The 19,208-nt window shown below is 40.7% G+C and overlaps 1 protein-coding gene across 6 annotated transcripts in view; it reads left to right on the top strand.

The window, feature by feature from the left end:
- Nucleotides 1-19,208, top strand: part of FBXL7 (F-box and leucine rich repeat protein 7) — a 399,261-nt gene that overhangs the window by 267,160 nt on the left and 112,893 nt on the right. For all 6 annotated transcript variants that reach the window (XR_008844092.1, XR_008844093.1, XR_008844091.1 and 3 more), the window contains exon 3: nt 17,816-18,427. Coding sequence is in view for 1 of the 6 variants with exons in the window: in XM_056520938.1 (XP_056376913.1) it covers nt 17,816-18,427 (612 nt within the window). In the remaining 5 variants the exon portion in view is untranslated. The remainder of the gene's footprint in view (nt 1-17,815; nt 18,428-19,208) is intronic.

The raw sequence follows: 19,208 nt of genomic DNA, 5'->3' as shown, positions 1-19,208 counted from the left end.
GCACCATAGGGGCTTCCTAAATGTGACATGCCCCTCAAAAACCATTTCAGAAAAACTCACTCTACAAAATCCCATTGTGGCTCCTTCCCTTCTGAGCCCTCTACTGCGCTCGCCGAGCACTTCACATACACATATGAGGTATTTCCTTACTCGAGAGAAATTGGGTTACAAATTTTGGGGTGCTTTTTCTCCTATTACCCCTTGTAAAAATTCAAAAACTGGGTTTACAAGAACATGCGAGTGTAAAAAAATAAAGATTTTGAATTTTCTCCTTCACTTTGCTACTATTCCTGTGAAACACCTAAAGGGTTAATAAACTTTCTGAATGTCATTTTGAATACTTTGAGGGGTGTAGTTTTTATAATGGGGTCGTTTATGGGGTATTTCTAATATGAAGGCCATTCAAATCCACTTCAAACCTGAACTGGTCCCTGAAAAATTCCGATTGTGAAAATTTTGTGAAAATTAGAAAATTGCTACTGAACTTTGAAGCCCTCTGATGTCTTCCAAAAGTAAAAACATGTCAACTTTATGATTCAAATATAAAGTAGACATATTGTGTATGTGAATCAATATATAATTTATTTGGAATGTCTATTTTCCTTACAAGCAGAGAGCTTCAAAGTTAGAAAAATGCTAAATTTTCAATTTTTTCATAAAATTTTTGAATTTTTCACCAAGAAATGATGCAAGTATCGACATAAAGTAGAATATGTCACGAAAAAACTATCTCGGAATCAAATTTATAAGTAAAAGCTTCCCAGAGTTATTAATGCATAAAGTAATAGAGGTCAGATTTGAAAGAAATGCTCCCGTCCTTAGGGTCATAATGGATTCCGTCCCTAAGGGGTTAATGTATATGGTTTTTGTAATTTTAACTACTTAAAAAAAAAAAAGATTATTATTTTACATCACCATTTTTTGACCTCTGTGACATTTTATTTTTTTCATCTACAAAGCTGTGTGCAGTTTTTGTGGGGTGAACAGTAATTTTTATTGACACAATTCTGGGTAAATGAGACTTACAGGGGTTCTCCACCCCTAGACATCTTTTCCCTTATCCAAAGGATAGAGAAAAAGATGTCTGATTGCTGGGGGTCCAGCCACTGGGGACCCCCCAAGATCTCTCCTGCAACACCGCCTGTTGTCTGGTGCACAGAGCGAACTTTGCTCCGTGCCTGACGACTGGCGATGAAGGCTCGTGACGAAGTTTGCTCTGTGCACCAGATGACAGGGGGCTGCAGGAGAGATTGCGGGGGTCCCCAGTGGCGGGACCCCTGCGATCAGACATCTTATCCCCTATCCTTTGGATAGGGGAAATTATGTCTAGGGGTGAAGTACCCCTTTAAGTTTTGTAAGGTTGTGCAAAGATTAGATTATAATCCTGTGACTCTGGATGTACAACCTTTACTTGCTGGGAATCATACATCAGGAGTTGCTATGAAGCCAGGGCTTGGGGAAATGCTTTTATTTAAAAAATAAAAATTTACCATTTTGACTGGCAAAGTGTACAGTGCAGTCTTAGCCTACTGGCAGTGTGACTATTATAAAATAACGTAATATGTACCTAACTTTGGTTACCAATAATATATACTAAACCCGTAAACAAGTTTATTACATTACAGTTCATGAATAGCAAGACAAATAACGTCATATTTCCTTTGCAGCATACCACAGGAAAGCAACTGAAATGCTACCTTGTAATGCAAAGGTTCCTCCTATCAAATTATTTAAGAAAATAAACATTTGAGCGGATAAATGTTTATACATAGTATTTTATTCCTTCCAAAAATTTTGTTTTTACTGGCGGAGTTTACATATCAGAAAATGTCAAAGGCAAAGGCCTGGTTACTCCTTTATCTTGACTTTGCCAGGTGGCAAATGTAGAGCATAGATTTGACATGCTGAGAGTTATTTATGAGCAGATAGGGAAAAAATCAGAAGACAAGGAATGAAACAGATGGCAGGGTGAAATGCTACATTTACTTGTCTTGCAGCACCATTGAATGTTGGGAAGAGTCCTGTCATGTCTGCCTTTCTGTCCTGTCTTCTATATTTATGTGTTAGTCAGGCTCATTTACTGACAAAAATAGCAATGAGAAATAAGGCACTTGTGTTCATTCCTACCTTGTATAAGGAAACTTAAAAAAATACCTCATGACAGTATATTATTTGGGTACGTTCAGACGTACAGGATCTGGTGCACCTTTTCTGCTGCTGATTTTGCTACCCATTGACTATAATAAGTAGCAAAAGCAGATGATGAAAATAGGCAACAAAATATGACAACAATATATGAAGATGGGATGTGAAGTCAAAAGCTTCCTCCTTTGTTGTTTTTCCTTCCCAATCTTGTCCTCCTATCCCGACCTCATATCCCCTCCTTATGAGGATGAATGCCATCTGGATCTGGCGATTTGTCTATTTAGATTTTTTGTAGGCGGCACTGTACTTCTTCCTGGGTTAGACAGGTGACCTGTACTGGGGAGTTTACCTTATCTTGCTGTATTTCACCTGGCATTTCATTGTCCTCGGTGAATGCAGTCAAGAAGAATTTGTTTAACATACTTTACTTTTTCCTGATCCCTGTTTATAATTTCTTCTTTATCGTTTTTAACTTTTTTGCTATTTATATAGTTAAAGAACATTTTGGGGTTAGTTTTACTCTCTTTGGCAATGAGTCTTTCTGCCTTTACTTTTGCAGCTTTTATCCTTTTTTTTACATATTGTACATTTTTCTCTGTAGCTTTTTAATGCTCATTCACTGCCATCCTGTTTTAGTAGTATAAATGCTTTATTTTTGTCATTTATTGCCCCCTTACCGTTCGTATTCATCCATATTGGTTTTCTTTTATTTCTGACCCTTTTATTCCCATAAGGTACCGTATTTATCGACGTATAACACGCACTTTTTAGGCTAAAATTTTTAGCCTAAAGTCTGTGTGCGTGTTATACGCCGATACACCCCCAGGAAAGGCAGGGGGAGAGAGGCCGTCGCTGCCCGCTTCTCTCCCCCTGCCTTTCCTGGGGTCTAGAGCGCTGCTGTCGGCCCTTTTCACCCCCTGGTTATCGGCTCCGCTGCCCGTTCTGTCCCCCTGACTATCGGTGCCGGCGCCGATAGCCAGGGAGAGAGAAGCGGCGCCGACAGCCAGGGGGAGAGAAGGGGCAGCGGCACCCATTGCCGGCGCCGCTGCCCCGTTGCCTCCCCCCATCCCCGGTGGCATAATTACCTGAGTCGGGTCCGCGCTGCTCCAGGCCTCCGTTGTGCGTCCCCAGCGTCGTTGCTATGCACGGCGCGGCGCTCTGACGTCATGCGCCGCGCCGTTCAGCGCATAGCAATGACGCCGGGGACGCACGACGGAGGCCTGGAGCAGCGCGGACCCGACTCAGGTAATTATGCCACCGGTGATGGGGGGGAGGCAACGGGGCAGCGGCGCCGGCAATGGGTGCCGCTGCCCCTTCTCTCCCCCTGGCTGTCGGCGATAACCAGGGGGTGAAAAGGGCCGACAGCAGCGCTCTAGACCCCAGGAAAGGCAGGGGGAGAGAAGCGGGCAGCGACGGCCTCTCTCCCCCTGCCTTTCCTGGGGGTATATCGGGGTATACACGCGCACACACGCACCCTCATTTTATCATGGATATTTGGGTAAAAAATTTTTTTTACATAAATATCCTTGGTAAAATGAGGGTGCGTGTTATAGGCCGGTGCGTGGTATACCCCGATAAATACGGTATATACATCTTACAGTGAGAATTTAAGATATTTTTTAAAGTCTCCTATTTAGTGTCAGTATTCTTGTTTTTGAGGACATTATCCCAATTTATTTTGTTAAGGTCTTCTCTGAGTTGATCAAACTTTGCCCTCCTAAAGTTCATTGTTTTTGTGTCCCCTAAAGAGATTCCCTTATTGAAGAACAAGTTATAATGTATTATATTATGATCACTATTTCCTAGGTGTCCTTCTACCTGCACATTAGTTACTTTGTCAGGTCTGTTGGTTAATATTAAGTCGAGAATGGTGCCGTCTCTGGTTGGGCCCTGCACCGTTTGGGACAGATAATTGTCTTTAGCTATAGTCAGAAACCTGTGTCCTTTATGAGATTCACAGGTCTCAGTCCCCCAGTTTATATCAGGATAAAGTCCCCCATTATTATCACCTCATTCTGATTTGCTGCCTTGTTTATTTGCCTCAGTAATTGATCTTCTGGCTCTTCCATTATGTTTGGTGGCTTTTAGCAAACCACTATCAGAATTTTTTTATTTTTTACTCCATATATTTCTACCCATAATGACTCCACATTATCGTTTCCCTACCGTATATCCTCCCGCAGTGCAGCCTTCAGACTCGATTTCACATAAAGACAAACTACTCCCCCTTTCCGTTTTGGCCGATCCTTCCTGAATAGACTATAACCCTGTATGTTGACCGCCCAGTCACAGCTATCATCCAACCAAGTCTCTGTTATACCTGCTTTGTCATAATTTTCCTCAGACATCAACCACTCCAGTTCCTTTGTTTTATTGGACAGACTTCTGGCATTAGTCAACATGCAATTCAAAGGTGTATGTTTTTTCTTCGTACGAAGCCTATCCCTATTAACTATTCTATACCCCTCTATAACTATACCTCTCCCTCCGCTCCACCCCCAGGTACATTAATAAGTCCCCCCTCTCTATCTACACTATCTTCCCCCTCTACATTGTAGGTTCCCTTCCCCCCAGTCCCTAGTTTAAACACTCCTCCACCCTTCTAACCATCTTTTCCCCAAGCACAGCTGCACCCTACCCATTGAGGTGCATTCCGTCCCTATGGTAGAGCCGGTATCCGACAGCGAGGTCAGCCCAGTTCTTCATGAACCCAAACCCCTCCTTCCCACACCAGCTTCTGAGACACTTGTTTACCTCCCTAATCTCCCGCTGCCTCTCTGGTGTGGCTCGTGGTACAGAAAATATTACCTTGGAGGTCCTTGCCTTAAGCTTGCGGCCTAAGTTCCTGAAATAATTTTTAAGGAGACTCCATATTGGTGCCAATATGTACAACGACTGCTGGGTCCTCTCCAGCCCCACCCAGCAACCTGTCAACCCGATCCTCGATGTGCCGAACTCAAGCGCCAGGAAGACAACACACTGTTCGGCGATCTGTCTGTCCCCCTAATAATTGAGTTCCCCACTACCAGTACCTGTCTGGCCTGCCCTGTACTCCTCCCTCCCTCCTTATTGGAGCAGACACCACCCTGGCGGTCAGAGGTAGAGTCCTGCTGCAGTACTGCTAGCTCTGAAATGGCATCCCCCTCATCTGCCAACCGGGCAAACTTGTTGGGGTGTGCCAGATCAGGACTATCCTCCCTGAACTTTTCCCTCTACCCCATTTTTTAACTGTGACCCAGCTAGCTGCCTGACTGTCCTGCACCTCCGTCCCACTATCCTCCTCCACCTCTACCCCAGAGAGTACTTGCTCAGTGAGCAGGAGACTCCTCTCCAAGTTGTCAATGCGTCTCAGTGTTGCCAGTTGCTCCTCTAGATCCAGGATCTGGGCTTCCAAATGAACAACTTGCACACATCTCGCACAACAATATGCACCCTCAAACTGCTGTTCAAGGATTGCATACATTGTGCAAGATGCATACTGACTGCCTTTTCCAACATATGCAGCAGATTTTGCCACCATTGACTACAATGGATCAGCAGAAAATTTGCAATAGAGGTAGATTTGCAGATTTTCCTTTTGAAGTCAATGGTAGAAAAATCAACTGCGGATTTTCCACAGCAACTACGCAGGTAATCCGCCCATGTGAACATACCCTTACTCTTTATAAAGTACTAAAAAACAGGTCCTTAGCAAATCCAAATTCTTTATTAGAGATACAATAAACCACAGGTAGATGGTACTTACCATAGTTAAAGATCAGACTGCATATATGTTCTTAGAAGTAGTGGACCCATTTGAGCCACCCTGCCATAGCATTCCTGGACATCTTCATAACAACCAGTGAATCATGTCACATTTATGCAGTTTTTATTTTTCGGTGAAAGTAAGCTTTATTCTCTTTTGCTGCTATATATGCACCATGTCTGTTTTTAACTGTAAAAAAGTAGTAAAGAAATGCACTGAATCATTCCATAGCTATGGTTTTTACCTTGACCAAGGCAGGGAACATAGACCATTCTGAAATAATAAGCAATTGCTTAAACAAATGTGATTCCTCTTTTCCGGAAAGCTGGCTATACGTATTGGATAAATGTCGACCAAACCCACTGATTTTCTTTGGACTACAGCCAGTTATCTAATGTGTCTTGGGGCCTCTCTACTGTCCCTTGGTGTTAGGGCAGATAACGGTTGTACAGTTGGATTTTATCTTCCTGATGCTTTTGTTGTTGGTAAGAAAAATGGCCACTGAGAAGTCTGACAGAACTCCCTCCTCTAAACACAGATAGTAAATGTGTATGAGGAATCGGGAGAGAGCGGGCTGCTTCGGCTTTTTAACGTGGATGGCCAGCTTAACTTTTTAAGTCATATAGGAACCCCGAGGTCTAGCGAGATTCGGGGACTCCCTGATACAGAAATACCTTGTGATAGAATATGTTTAAATGATCAACTAAAAGATTTTTATGTTTTTTAGAAAAAAAATGACCTCTGGTATAACATTCCAGGTATAGAACGTCTTTTATTTCTGCATTCTGTCAGAATACGCATTGGAATTCAGTGTACTGGGAATATTACAAAGCCATTTTTTAACATTCCTCCTTAACATCACAAAGTAAACTAATGTGAGTGCCTGCAGGAAAGGTGCTGACAGGTTATAAAGCAGTATGATTTCTCTGCACCCCACTAGGTGAGGATAGTGTTCTGCTCAGCCACTTCACAGAGATGCTCTTAGCAGATGTCTTTGATTTGTTCATCTGCTGAACAGAGTATTTGTGATTTGTGTGTTTACACCGCCACCTTATTCACAACCTGAAGGTTTGGAGATGCTCCTTGTGAGAATCGGGGAAAAAATACTCATCTTAATGCCTAAACTGGATTAAGTCAGTGTGTGCTTTAATTCTCCTGAGATAAATGATGTCAGATCAGTTCATCATTCAGGGTGTGTTTCTTTATGCTGTTAGACGTGATTTGTACTATAGATGCTTCTGAAGATTCATAGGTACTCACATGTATGCACAACACATTTGGACTAAATATTTAAAGAAGAGGTTTTCACAGATCGAATCCCAATGAACTATGATTGTGAATGGCTGAATAAAAGCTCATGATCACCATATGGTTATTTACATGCCACCTCCTTTTTTGTGTTTTATCAGTAAAAGTTATAAGAAGGAAGGGGGATAAGTGGGGCCACTATTTGAGCATTATACATGTTAGGACTTTTAGGGGCCTAGGGATTTACCTGATACTTTGCAGTCATGCTACAGAAAAATTTCCCTTTTTTTCCAGTTGTAGTTGTAGCTGTTATTTTAAACTAGTTTATCTAAATACAGCTGCAGCTTTAGAGCTTTTTTCTGTAAATGGCCTAAATAAAGCACAAGCGACTTACTTTTACTTCTGTAAAAATTATGGCCATAAAATAGTGTTAACAAACACCCTATCGACTATTGAGATCAATAGAAATCAACAGGAAAAAGGGCAATTTTATTACCCATTTTTGAGCTGTAAAACATGTTTTTTTGTGCTAAAAATGGGCAAAAACCTGTGTGTGAACATAGCCTTACAGAGCTCACCAATCTCTCTCTTCCTTCATGTGCCCTCTGATCGTTGAACAGATGCAGAATTCATGGGGAGTGTGTATATTAGAGCCAAACCCCCAACTCATTGCTCCCACTGGGGCACCATTTCATCCTAATACAGCACACTGGTATTAATAATTTGGTAGCCCAGGCAGTTTTTCATGCACAGTCTACACTTGTTAAAGGGGGTACTCCACTGGAAAAAAATTTTTTTTAATTAACTGGTGCCAGAATGTTAAACATATTTGTAAATTACTTCTATTAAAAAAATCTTAATCCTTTCTCTACTTGTCAACTGTTGTATGCTACATAGAAAGTTATTTTCTTTTCGAATTTCCTTTCTGTCTGTCCAGAGCAGAATAGGTTTTCTATGGGGATTTGCTCCTACTCTGGACAGTTCCTAACATGGACAGAGGTTTCAGCAGAGAGCACTGTGGTCAGACAGAAAGGAAATTAAAAAAGAAAATAACTTCCTGTGGAGCATACTGCCGCTGATAATTACTGGAAAGATTGCTTTTTTAATAGAAGTAATTTACAAATCTGTTTAACTTTCTGGCACCAATTGATTAAAAAAATAAATATTTTCCAGTGGAGTACCCCTTTAAGCTGCTGTACTGAGCCCTGGTATCTCTGGTTGGGCTGAATATTCACCAAATGCTTTAATTGAATTTACACCTTGTGGTTTTTGTCAAACCATATAAAAACTAGATACAGCAATTATAAACAGTAACTAAAATAAGGAAAAGAAGCAAATTTTCCATGTCAAACATTACTTCTTTAGCAGTTGTTAAATATATGATTCTGTTCCTTCCACGGCTCAGAAAGATTAGGTTGAAAAAAATGTGGCATGCTTTGATACTCCGCAGATAGATACTTGAACTGTCTCGATGTCACATGTTTACAATATATTCTGAGAACTACTCCGAATGTCAACAGGGCTCATGATAATATTTATCATGCATCTTTTTTACCAAATCCTTACTGGAGCCTAATATATTTGTGAAAAGACATTACTGATCTTGATTTACATTAGCTTGGGAAAAAGTGTCTTTGTGAATTTGTTCCAATGCTGTCTTGCAAATAAAAATATGTCTTGGAATGTTACTACCTAACAGAATGTTACTACCCAACAGAATTAACAAATACACAACAGAGTGCTGTAGTATAAAAAATCTGAGATCTGAGACTTGTGCCCATAATAGGACGTGGGGCCTCTTCTGTACCTCCACATGTCTCCAATTTTATATGGAGACAAATGGATGTTTTTGCACACAAAAAAAGTGCCATAAGCTATTAGGCTCAGTATGTACAGAGGTATTCACCCCTAGAAGCATATGTTCATTTTTCGGGAGAATTTGCATGATATTTTCAGGGTACAATATTTTTTTTTTTTTTGCTTTGAGTTTAACACAAATGAAAAGTATATGGCAAGCAGACCAAACATACACTAGTAGACCTTTTGTCCATTAAAGTCAAAGGGCTTGCTGTGGATATGATGTGATATATGCCAGAATATTTTTGGCCAACATATACCTATAAAGTAAGGGGTACTCCGGCCCTAATACATCTTATCATGATGCCTCTCCCCCTTGTGATGTCACACCACGCCCCTTCAATGAAAGTTTATGGGAGGGCGCATGACGGCTGTCACGCCCCCTCCCATAGACTTGCATTGAGGGGGCAGGGCTTGATTTCACACGGGCGCTGAGTTATGACGTCCAACCCTGTGGTCGTCATGATGCACACTCGGAGCCTCCAGTGCTGCAGAGAGCTCGAAAAGGTGGGTGCTGAATAACAGATTGCGAGGGTCCCCAGCGGTGGGACTCCCTCAATCAGACATCTTATCCCCCTAGCCTTTGGATAGGGGCAGGGTTGTGGAAATTTTATAATTTAGCAAATTTGGTGGTTTTCTTTTCTACGCCATTTACCTTGTGGTTGAACTAATGTTATTTTGATACTTTAGGTCGCTTGATTACAGCGATACCAGATTTGTATAGTTTCCGTCATGTTTTACTAGTTTAAAAAGAATTCAGAACTTTTTCAAATTTTTTTAATTGCCATTTTTTTACCCCTGTAGTCTTAAAAAAAAAAAGAAAATTCACATACCAGGCTGTATGAGGGCAAATATTTTGCACCATAATCTGTTTTTTGTATCGGTACCATTGTGGTATTGATTTGACTTTTTAATCACTTTTTAACTTTTTTTTCCTGGGATATTATAAAAATTGCAATTCTGTGGTTTACGTCATTTACCATATGGGATACAAAATGTTATATTTTAATGGTTCATACAATTACGCACGCAGCGATACTAAATATATTTATTTTTACTATGTTTATTATATAGGAAAAGGGGGTGATTTCAACTTTTAACATGGAAGGGGTTAATGTGTGTCTTAAACTTTTATAAAAAAATTTTTTTTTACACTTTATTAGACTTTTAGGAGGAATCACTAGATTCCTCATACAGATCAATAGAGTTCTATTCAACTCCATTGATCTATGTGCTCTGCGATCCATTGATAGAGCCTAGTCCAGCCGGGCTCTATCAACGACAGAGCCACAGACACCAGGGAAGCAGAGGTAAGCCCTCCGGCTACCTCTATAGTGGATCTCCCCCCTGTGATCACGCTGCGGGGGGGCAATCCACCCCACTAGCCCACCAGGGAGCATTCACATGTCGGCTTTGACAGCAGCGATCTAAAGGGTTAATAGCCAGCCATGGCGTCACTGTGCATGCTGGCTATTAGTGGTGGCCCCCAGCTACTGAGGACAGCCGGGGGGCTGCAGAGTATGGAGAGGCAGGAGTCTGGAGCCCGCTTCATACAGACTGCTGAGCGCCGCCGCGCTAGTCAGGTCCGGCCCTGCTTGCCCAAAGTAGGGCTAAGGGCTGGAAGAATTCACCTGCCCGGCGCCAAGAAATGCGTGTCCAGGGCATAGGGCGATAGGAATTCCACATCCCTGAAAGATGTGTTAGGGCCGAAGTACCCCTTTAAAACATTATGTAAATTGGGCCTTGCCTGCTCATCTGGCGCATTTAAATCAGCTAAATTTTAGAATGAATATTTAACTTTGTAAATACTAATATAGTAAATACTTTTATTCCCCATTAAATAACAATTCTGTCACATCTTTTCTTAGAACTTTATATTGTTATGTACCTCTGTTGCCAACTAGGTGTTCCTGTCCCCCTGTCAATAGACTGTGTTCCCACAGCGTTGGGTCACCAGAGTGCACACATTTATTATCTATCCTGTAGGTAGGTAAGAAAAATAATTGGTGAGAAAACCACTTAAAACCTGTTATGATAAAATGCAGGATCATTTGTAGGCATCAGGATATAGAACAGGAAGAGCCAAGTAGACTGATAACATTTTGGGGCACAATTTTCAGTACAACTCCAGTACATTTATTCATGTAATATTTTGCTCATTCTCGGCGTAGTAATTAAATGAGCAGCCTTACTGAGTGACTGCCAGCTCTCTCTATATACACATTTATACAAAGATAAGTCAGTCACTGAGTATGGCCGCCAACTTGACTACTAAGCATAGAAAAAGCAGAGAATTACATCAATAAATGACACGTCACCCTGAAACTTTTTCCACAAAACCTATATAGCAGTCTGCTTAGCTCCTCCAGTTCTATAGCACGATGGCTGTAGACTGGCCAGCACATTCAGTATGGCAGGTTCCCTTTTAATGCTTTCTCCTTTTTTTAATATTTAGATGACATTAAAGGGGTACTCCGGTGCTTAGACATCGTATCCCCTATCCAAAGGATAGGGGATAAGATGCCTGATCGTGGGAGTCCCGCCGCTGGGGACCCCTGTGATCTTGCACGCGGCACCCCGCTCATAATCAGTCCCCGGAGCGTGTTCGCTCCGGGTCTGATTACCGGCGACCACAGGGCCGACGGCATGTGAGGTCACACCTCCGCCCCGTGTGATGCTCCGCCCCTCAATGCAAGCCTATGGGAGGGGGCGCGACAGCTATCACACGGGTGCGGAGGCGTGATGTCACATGCCGTCGGCCCTGTGGTCGCTGGTAATCAGCGAACACGCTCCGGGTACTGATTACAAACGGGGTGCCGCGAGCAAGATCACGGGGATAGAGGATAAGGGGATAGGATAGGGGATAAGATGTCTAAGCACCGGAGTACCCCTTTAAATTTAATGAATAGAAGCTAGTATTTTTAAGTGGCAACAGAACAAAACTACTTTAAACTGTTATTGTCATTTCTTAAAACTTTTAACGTCATGTCAAAAGTTTAGATAGGACTAGGTCTCCATTCTGAGACCCACTGCGACCACGTGTTACATGCCGGTGAAGTGCATGGTGGGTTGTGCTTGACTCCTCAGCTGATAATCAAATCCAAAGTCAGAATCAGAACCAGCCGGGAAGTGAGGAGTGCACTGGCTTATAACTCGGGTTTGCGGTGGGTCTCAGGACTGAAATCTGGTACCATCTACATTTTTTACATGTCTGGACAACATGTCAAAAGTTTTTCAAATGACAGTAAGGTTGTAAAAAAAAAGTTTTATTTACTTTCCTTGATTGATACCAGAAGACAAATAAAATATAGAGTTAAGAGAACAATAGTATGTGGGAAGACTTGCATTTCATTAATTCACAGTTTTCTTAGAATTGAAAAAGAATGTGACTAGTATGTAGTTTCAGCTATATTAAAATTATCATCTACAAATTATCATCCAAAACAGCTTTCTGGAGTCTAAGTATTATTGCCGAGATTACTCCGATAAACTATTTACAGCATGTCTGCTGTTGACAATCTATTTGTCTGGCTTCATCGCTTTATGGAAAACTGTGGTTTCAAACATTAATGCACTTGTAAATCAGTTAAGTCGTAAAATGTAGCTTTTTACCTTAAATGGCTTCTGGGATCTTACACTAATATATCATTATCATATGTTTTAGCCAGGCCCTTGTTTTAGGGCACTTTTCTTGTCCTTATCCTTAATTTGTACGAACCATATTATAGTTATTAAATCTTTCATTTATAGCATTTTCCAATAAATTATTAGGAACGTATGCAGAATATTAATTTGCAATAAAGTAATTAATTTGTAATAAAGTATGTATGCTGGAGCTATGTGGACAGAGCGTGCATGATGACACATTGAGCCCCCACAGCTCTGTACTATGCATGGCACTGCATGATGCCATCTTGTAGCACTATAAAACAGGTAGTAGCAATGCATCTAGGGGAGAAAACCTCTGTAATCAGGCATAAGATGGAACCATATTAACCCCTTAAGTACAACAGACATAAATGTACATCCTGATGTGCTGGGACTTAGCGCACCATCGGAACGTTGCTCGCATCATGCACAGTAGGTCCCGGCTGCTATCAGCAACCAGGGATCTGCCGGTAATAGCGGACATCAGCGATCATGCTGATGCCTGCCATTAACCACTCTCAGATGCCATGATCAATACAGATCACAGCATCGGTGGCAATGGGGCACTGTGAATGAATGATCAGATCGCCCTCGGCACTGCTGTGGGGATCCGATCATTAAACATAGCAGCCAGAGGTCCCTTCACCTGCTCTGGCCCTCATCCCAAGGTCTACACGGGGTAAAAATGAATAAATAAATACATATATATATATATATATATATATGTGTGTGAAAAATCCCCTCCCCCACTAAAAATGTAAATTGCTCCTTGTTCCCATTTTAACCCCAAAAAGCGTAAAAATTAATTATTAATAAACATGTTTGGTATTGCCACGTGCGTAAATGTCTGAACTATCAAAATATAATGTACATGATTATGTATGATGAACGGCGTAAACGTAAAAAAAAAATGAATGTCCAAAATTGCTGCGTTTTGGTCATATCACATTTAAAAAAATTTAATAAAATAAAATTCTCAGATATAAGCAAAAATGGGACAAAAAAAACTAGAGATCACGGCGCAAAAAATGAGCCCTCATACAGCGCCGTATATGGAAAAATTTGGAAATTATAGATGGTCAAAATATACTTGTGTGAAAAAAGTTAGTATTTTTAAAAGCATTACAATAATAGAAAAGTCTGTAATCATGGGAATCATTTAATTCCTATTGACCCACAGAATAAAGAAAACAGGTAATTTTTACCGTAAAGTGTACAGCGTAAAAACAAAACCCTCCAAAATGTGCAAAATGTCAGTTTTCTTTTCAATTTCAAGTGAGTGATGTCATTACAAAGTAAAAAAAACAAGCTCTCACATGGGTCAGTGGATGAACATAAAAGTTATGATTTTTAGAAGCCGAGGAGGAAAAAATAAAAACGCAAAAATAAAATTGGCCCGATCGTTAAAACGTACCTGTCAGATCCCACAAAAAAATGTAACTGTATATGTTACTCAGTACCATATACTTGAACGCCGCGTCTAAAGTCAAAGTAAACCAATGCCAGTTAGCTAAGGGAGCTGTTCGGGATTGCCGCAGTGAAATCGCGGCATCCCGAACAGCTGTAGGACAGCAGGAGAGTCCCCTTACCTGCCTCCTGTTGTCCGATCGCCAAATGACTGCTCAGTGCCTGAGATCCAGGCATGAGCAGTCAAGCGGCAGAATCATTTTCCTATTTAACAAAAAAAACTGTTTAAATAAAATAAACATATGTGGTATCGCCGCGTGTGGAAATGTTATTGTTAATTAAACCGCACGGTCAATGGCATATGTGCAAAAAAATTCAAAAGTCCAAAATAGTGTATTTTTGGTCACTTTTTATATCATGAAAAAATGAATAAAAAGTGATCAAAAAGTCCAATCAATACAAAAATGGTACCGCTAAAAACTTCAGATCACGGCAAAAAAATTGAGCCCTCATACCGCCCCGTATGCGAAAAAATAAAAAAGTTATAGGGGTCAGAAAATGACAATTTTAAATGTATAAATTTTTCTGCATGTAGTTATGATTTTTTCCAGAAGTACGACAAAATCAAACCTATATAAGTAGGGTATCATTTTAATTCTATGGACCTATGGAATAAAGATAAGGTGTCATCTTTACTAAAAAAATTTACTGTGTAGAAACGGAAGCCCACAAAAGTTACAAAATGGGTTTTTTTCTTCAATTTTGTTGCACAATGATTTTTTTTTTTCCCATTTCGTCGTAGATTTTTGGGTAAAATGATCATCTTCCTAAATTAGTGCAAAGGTATAGTGCTAAAAGTACAGTCAGGGATGTGGAAATCCTATTGCCCGATGCCCGGGACATGCAGTTCCTGGCATAGGGCAGGTAAATATTTCAGGCCTTTAGCCCTGCTTAGGGCAAGCAGGGCTGGACCTGAAATCCCCCGACAAGTACGGCAGCACTCAGGCTGTATGGAGCAGGCTCCTGACTCGAGCCCGCTCCATACCTGATGTCCCCCAGCTGATTTCAGTTGCTGGGGGCCGCCTCTAATAGCTGACAATGGCATCTAAAGAGACATGTAAATGCTCCCTGTGGTCTAGTGGGGTGGATTGTCCCCCAGCAGCGCAATCGCATGGGGGGGGGGTGTATGCAATCCACTGTAGAGGTAGCTGGAGGGCTTACCTCTGCTTCCCTAGGGACCATGGTTCTGTTATTGGTAGAACCTGGCTGGACCAGCCATTATCAATGGAGCACAAATCACACAGATTAATGAAGTTCAAAAGAACTGCATTGATCTGTAATGAGGAATCTAATGATTCCTCCTAAAAGTCCCCTAAGGGACTAATAAAGTAAAAAACTAAAAACAGTTTAATAAAAGTTTAACAGACACACGTACTTTTCCCTTATGAAAAAAAACATGTAAACATAATAAAAATAAACATATTTTGTATCGCTGTGTGTGTACTTGTCCAAACTATTAAAATATACCATTATATATCCTGTACTGTAAATGACATAAATGTTAAAAAATAGCAAACCCTAGAATTGTTTATAGCATCATATCTCAGAAAAAAGAAACTAATAAGCAATTAAAAAGTCAAATCAATACCAAAATGATACCAATACTAGCAACAGATTACGATGAAAAAAATAAGCCATCATGCAGCCTCGTACACGAAAAAAATAAAAAAAAGTTGCAGGGGTCAAAAAATGGCAATTAAATAAAAAATTCTAAAAAGTTTAGATTTTTTTATTCATTAGTAAAACGTGAAGTAAACTATTTTCTTCCGTACTATCTCCCGTTACAAAATAACGTTTGTTATCAATAACGGGCTATAATGGATTAAAACGGATATTAGAAAAATCCCATAGACTATAATGGGATTTTCTAACGGATGTATAGGATTTGGTTACTGCCGGTGACAGCTGATTTTAGGACGGATCTTGCTAAATGGAGTAATTTGCTAGTGGGAAACAAGCCTTAGTTTGGTCCCCTACCAGCCTGGCAGGTGACCAAACTCAGGATTGAAGCTGGTGCAGGTGCAGCAGAGAAAATAAGATGTCCGGACAGTTAAAATAACAAACATTTATTAGACATAAATAGTGCATGGACTACGCGTTTCGAGGGGCGGGACCCCCTCTTCATCAGGTCCAAATTCAGGAAGTGCTTGCCGTGCATGGTGAGGCATAGCTGTTGCTGGCTTCAGTGATGTCGTGCCTGCTGGGGAATGCCCACTTTCTCCTGCCAGGAGCTCACACAGTGGGAACAAGGAGAAAGGTATGGAGGGGTGTAAGGAGGAGTTAGGAAATATAATCAGAGTTTGTTAAGAAAATATGGTTTGATGACAGGTACTCTAACATTTACTGAATTACTAAAAGTCTTCAACTACAGTTTCTAGAATAGAAAACCAGGGATCAGCAGAAAATAAAGATATCCTGAGATCTCTAAACGTCCCTTTTGTAACGTATTTATTTTAACCCCTTCTTTTTATTCTATCTTTGATTTACAATCCCTGCACCATAGTTCCTAGATCCCAATAGTTTTGCGTTTGTTCTCTGAACCCCTTTGGCATATACATTTTGAATAACAAAACAACAACTTTGACCAGATTTAGCTCCATCCTGCATCGGAGTGACCCCAAGTGTTCAAAGAGCTACAGGTTCATTTATGTGTTTATTTTTTTTAATGATTTTCCTGATCCATGTATAAGTTATTGTTCTATTTTCTATTCTAACTGTAAAAAGACGTGTGAATCTGACCTTCCCCGGCTGGTACTTTATCCTTTTAAAACATATACTGCATTTTTCAGACTATAAATGTATCGAGATAATTACATATACTTTGGCTATTGTTTTCTTTGTAAGTAGCAATCGCTAATATATTGCCTTGTCCTTTTACTAAAGAAATGTCCATGAAGTGCAATCCAGGAATGATATATTTGCTATGTACTAGTTACTGCCCCAAGCCATTCACATGTGAATATGTGCAGATGTGCCTGCCTTTAGCAGTAATTCAGAAACCTCTGAACCAGAGGCAGGCCACCCAGGAGGGGATCCTGACAGGTCAGAGTTATTGGGAAGTAACTGAGATGATGACTCCAAAAGCTTAGCCCCATTTCTACACATAATCTTCATGTTATCTTTCCAGTTCCACTCTTGGAGAAACTCCTCAGTTTACTGACAGTAGCTGTCACAAAGATCATAAAGCAGCTGGCACCATGATTTACCTTTTCACTGACGGTTTGACAAGAGGAGCACTGTTAGGGATTGCTCAAGATTTGTTTAACATTTGAGTTTATTTTCTTGTTTTACTGTTTTACAGTACGGTAGATGAATATGTACTAAAGACGTCAGTTACAGTCTATTGACGGCATATGCGGATTTACTATACATTTATAGCTTGTTGTTATTTTAGTCTCCCCTATTCAGAGAAGATTCATAATTCTGATTTATATCCACATATAGTGGAAGAAATGTTACATTGTAAAATCGATGTACCGACCAGGCACCAACTAGGTAACATACTAACATATTTTTGAGTAGGGGCCATGCCATAATTTAAGGCCTATGTTAATATCGAAGTGGTAATTATAATTACAGGATGTCAGAATCATAATTCTGTTTTTATTTTCACATCATCTATTTGTCTAATACACTTGAGACTGAAGTATACGTTTGCCATTTCAGATTAAATGTTTAATATACTTTGTTCTCTTTTTCTTTCAGATTCTGACCTGAGCATGCGGACGCTCAGCACTCCAAGTCCTGCACTAATATGCCCTCAGAATCTGCATAGCTTCCAAAATGGGAGAGGATCATCTACTTCATCATCATCCATTACAGGAGAGACTGTTGCTATAGTCCATTCACCACCTCCTACACGTCTCACTCATCCACTCATACGCCTTGCATCAAAGCATCAAAAAGAACAGGCAAACACTGACCGATTGCCGGATCAATGTATAATCCAGATTTTCTCATATCTACCCACAAACCAACTTTGTCGATGTGCTCGAGTCTGCCGGCGCTGGTATAACCTAGCCTGGGACCCTCGATTATGGAGGACTATTCGACTGACTGGTGAAACATTAAGTGTGGACAGAGCTTTAAAAGTGTTGACACGTAGACTTTGTCAGGATACCCCCAACGTCTGTCTCATGTTGGAGACAGTAATTGTTAGTGGCTGCAGGCGGCTCACCGATAGAGGGCTTTACACTATTGCTCAGTGCTGTCCAGAACTTAGGAGACTTGAAGTTTCCAATTGTTATAACATCTCTAATGAGGCCGTTTTTGACGTGGTATCATTATGCCCAAACCTGGAGCATCTGGATGTGTCAGGTACTGTTCTTACAAATACAAGAATTGTGAATTATAAAACTAACCACACTCTTGGCGCTATGGATTAAAAGAATGTCCCGCAGCAGCTATATATGCCAACCTAATGGGTCCCTGTTTGACCATTAAAAGTAATAGAAAAGACAAAATGTGTGGGAACGCAGATAGTACGTGCGCACCCTTTCCAATGTAACACAAATCACTATATATGTCCCACGGAGCATGTATTAAGATAAAACAGGAAGGTATTATCTTTCAGAAATATGTATTCATATTCTGGTCCTGTTCCTCCGATATGCGTGGTTCCTTGTGGGTAATACGGGTGTATGCAAATGTCTGTGCATTCGCAGGGAGATCTGCCCTGGCCGGCAGCGTCTCTACCTTCGTGCTGCAAAGTGAAAGGAGTTTGAGTCCCGTAGCTGGGAGCGACGTCACTACGGAGAGCTGGTAGGGCCAGAAAGGTTACTCCAACGGCGTTTCAGAAAATAGCATTTTCCTTCCTCAGGGATCTCTGAGGGCTGACAACAGTGCTCTCTGCTGACACCTCTGTCAAGAGCAGGAGCAAATCCCCAAACCTATCGTGCTCTTGACTGCTGAAAAGTACCGGAAGGATTAAGATTTTAAAATAGAAGAATTTTATAAATCTGTTTGATTTATTGGTACCAGGTGATTTAAAAAAAAAAGTTATTTTTCACCAGAGTACCCCTTTAACCCAACAGGTGCCAGACAGTTATACAGCTTTCTAACTTACTTCTATTTAAAAATGTTAAAGAGTACCTGTCAT

The sequence above is a fragment of the Hyla sarda genome, chromosome 5, assembly GCF_029499605.1.
Source record: "Hyla sarda isolate aHylSar1 chromosome 5, aHylSar1.hap1, whole genome shotgun sequence".
Lineage (NCBI taxonomy): Eukaryota > Metazoa > Chordata > Amphibia > Anura > Hylidae > Hyla > Hyla sarda.
Note: the sequence above shows the minus strand (reverse complement) of the source record. Positions and strands in the feature narration are given on the sequence as shown.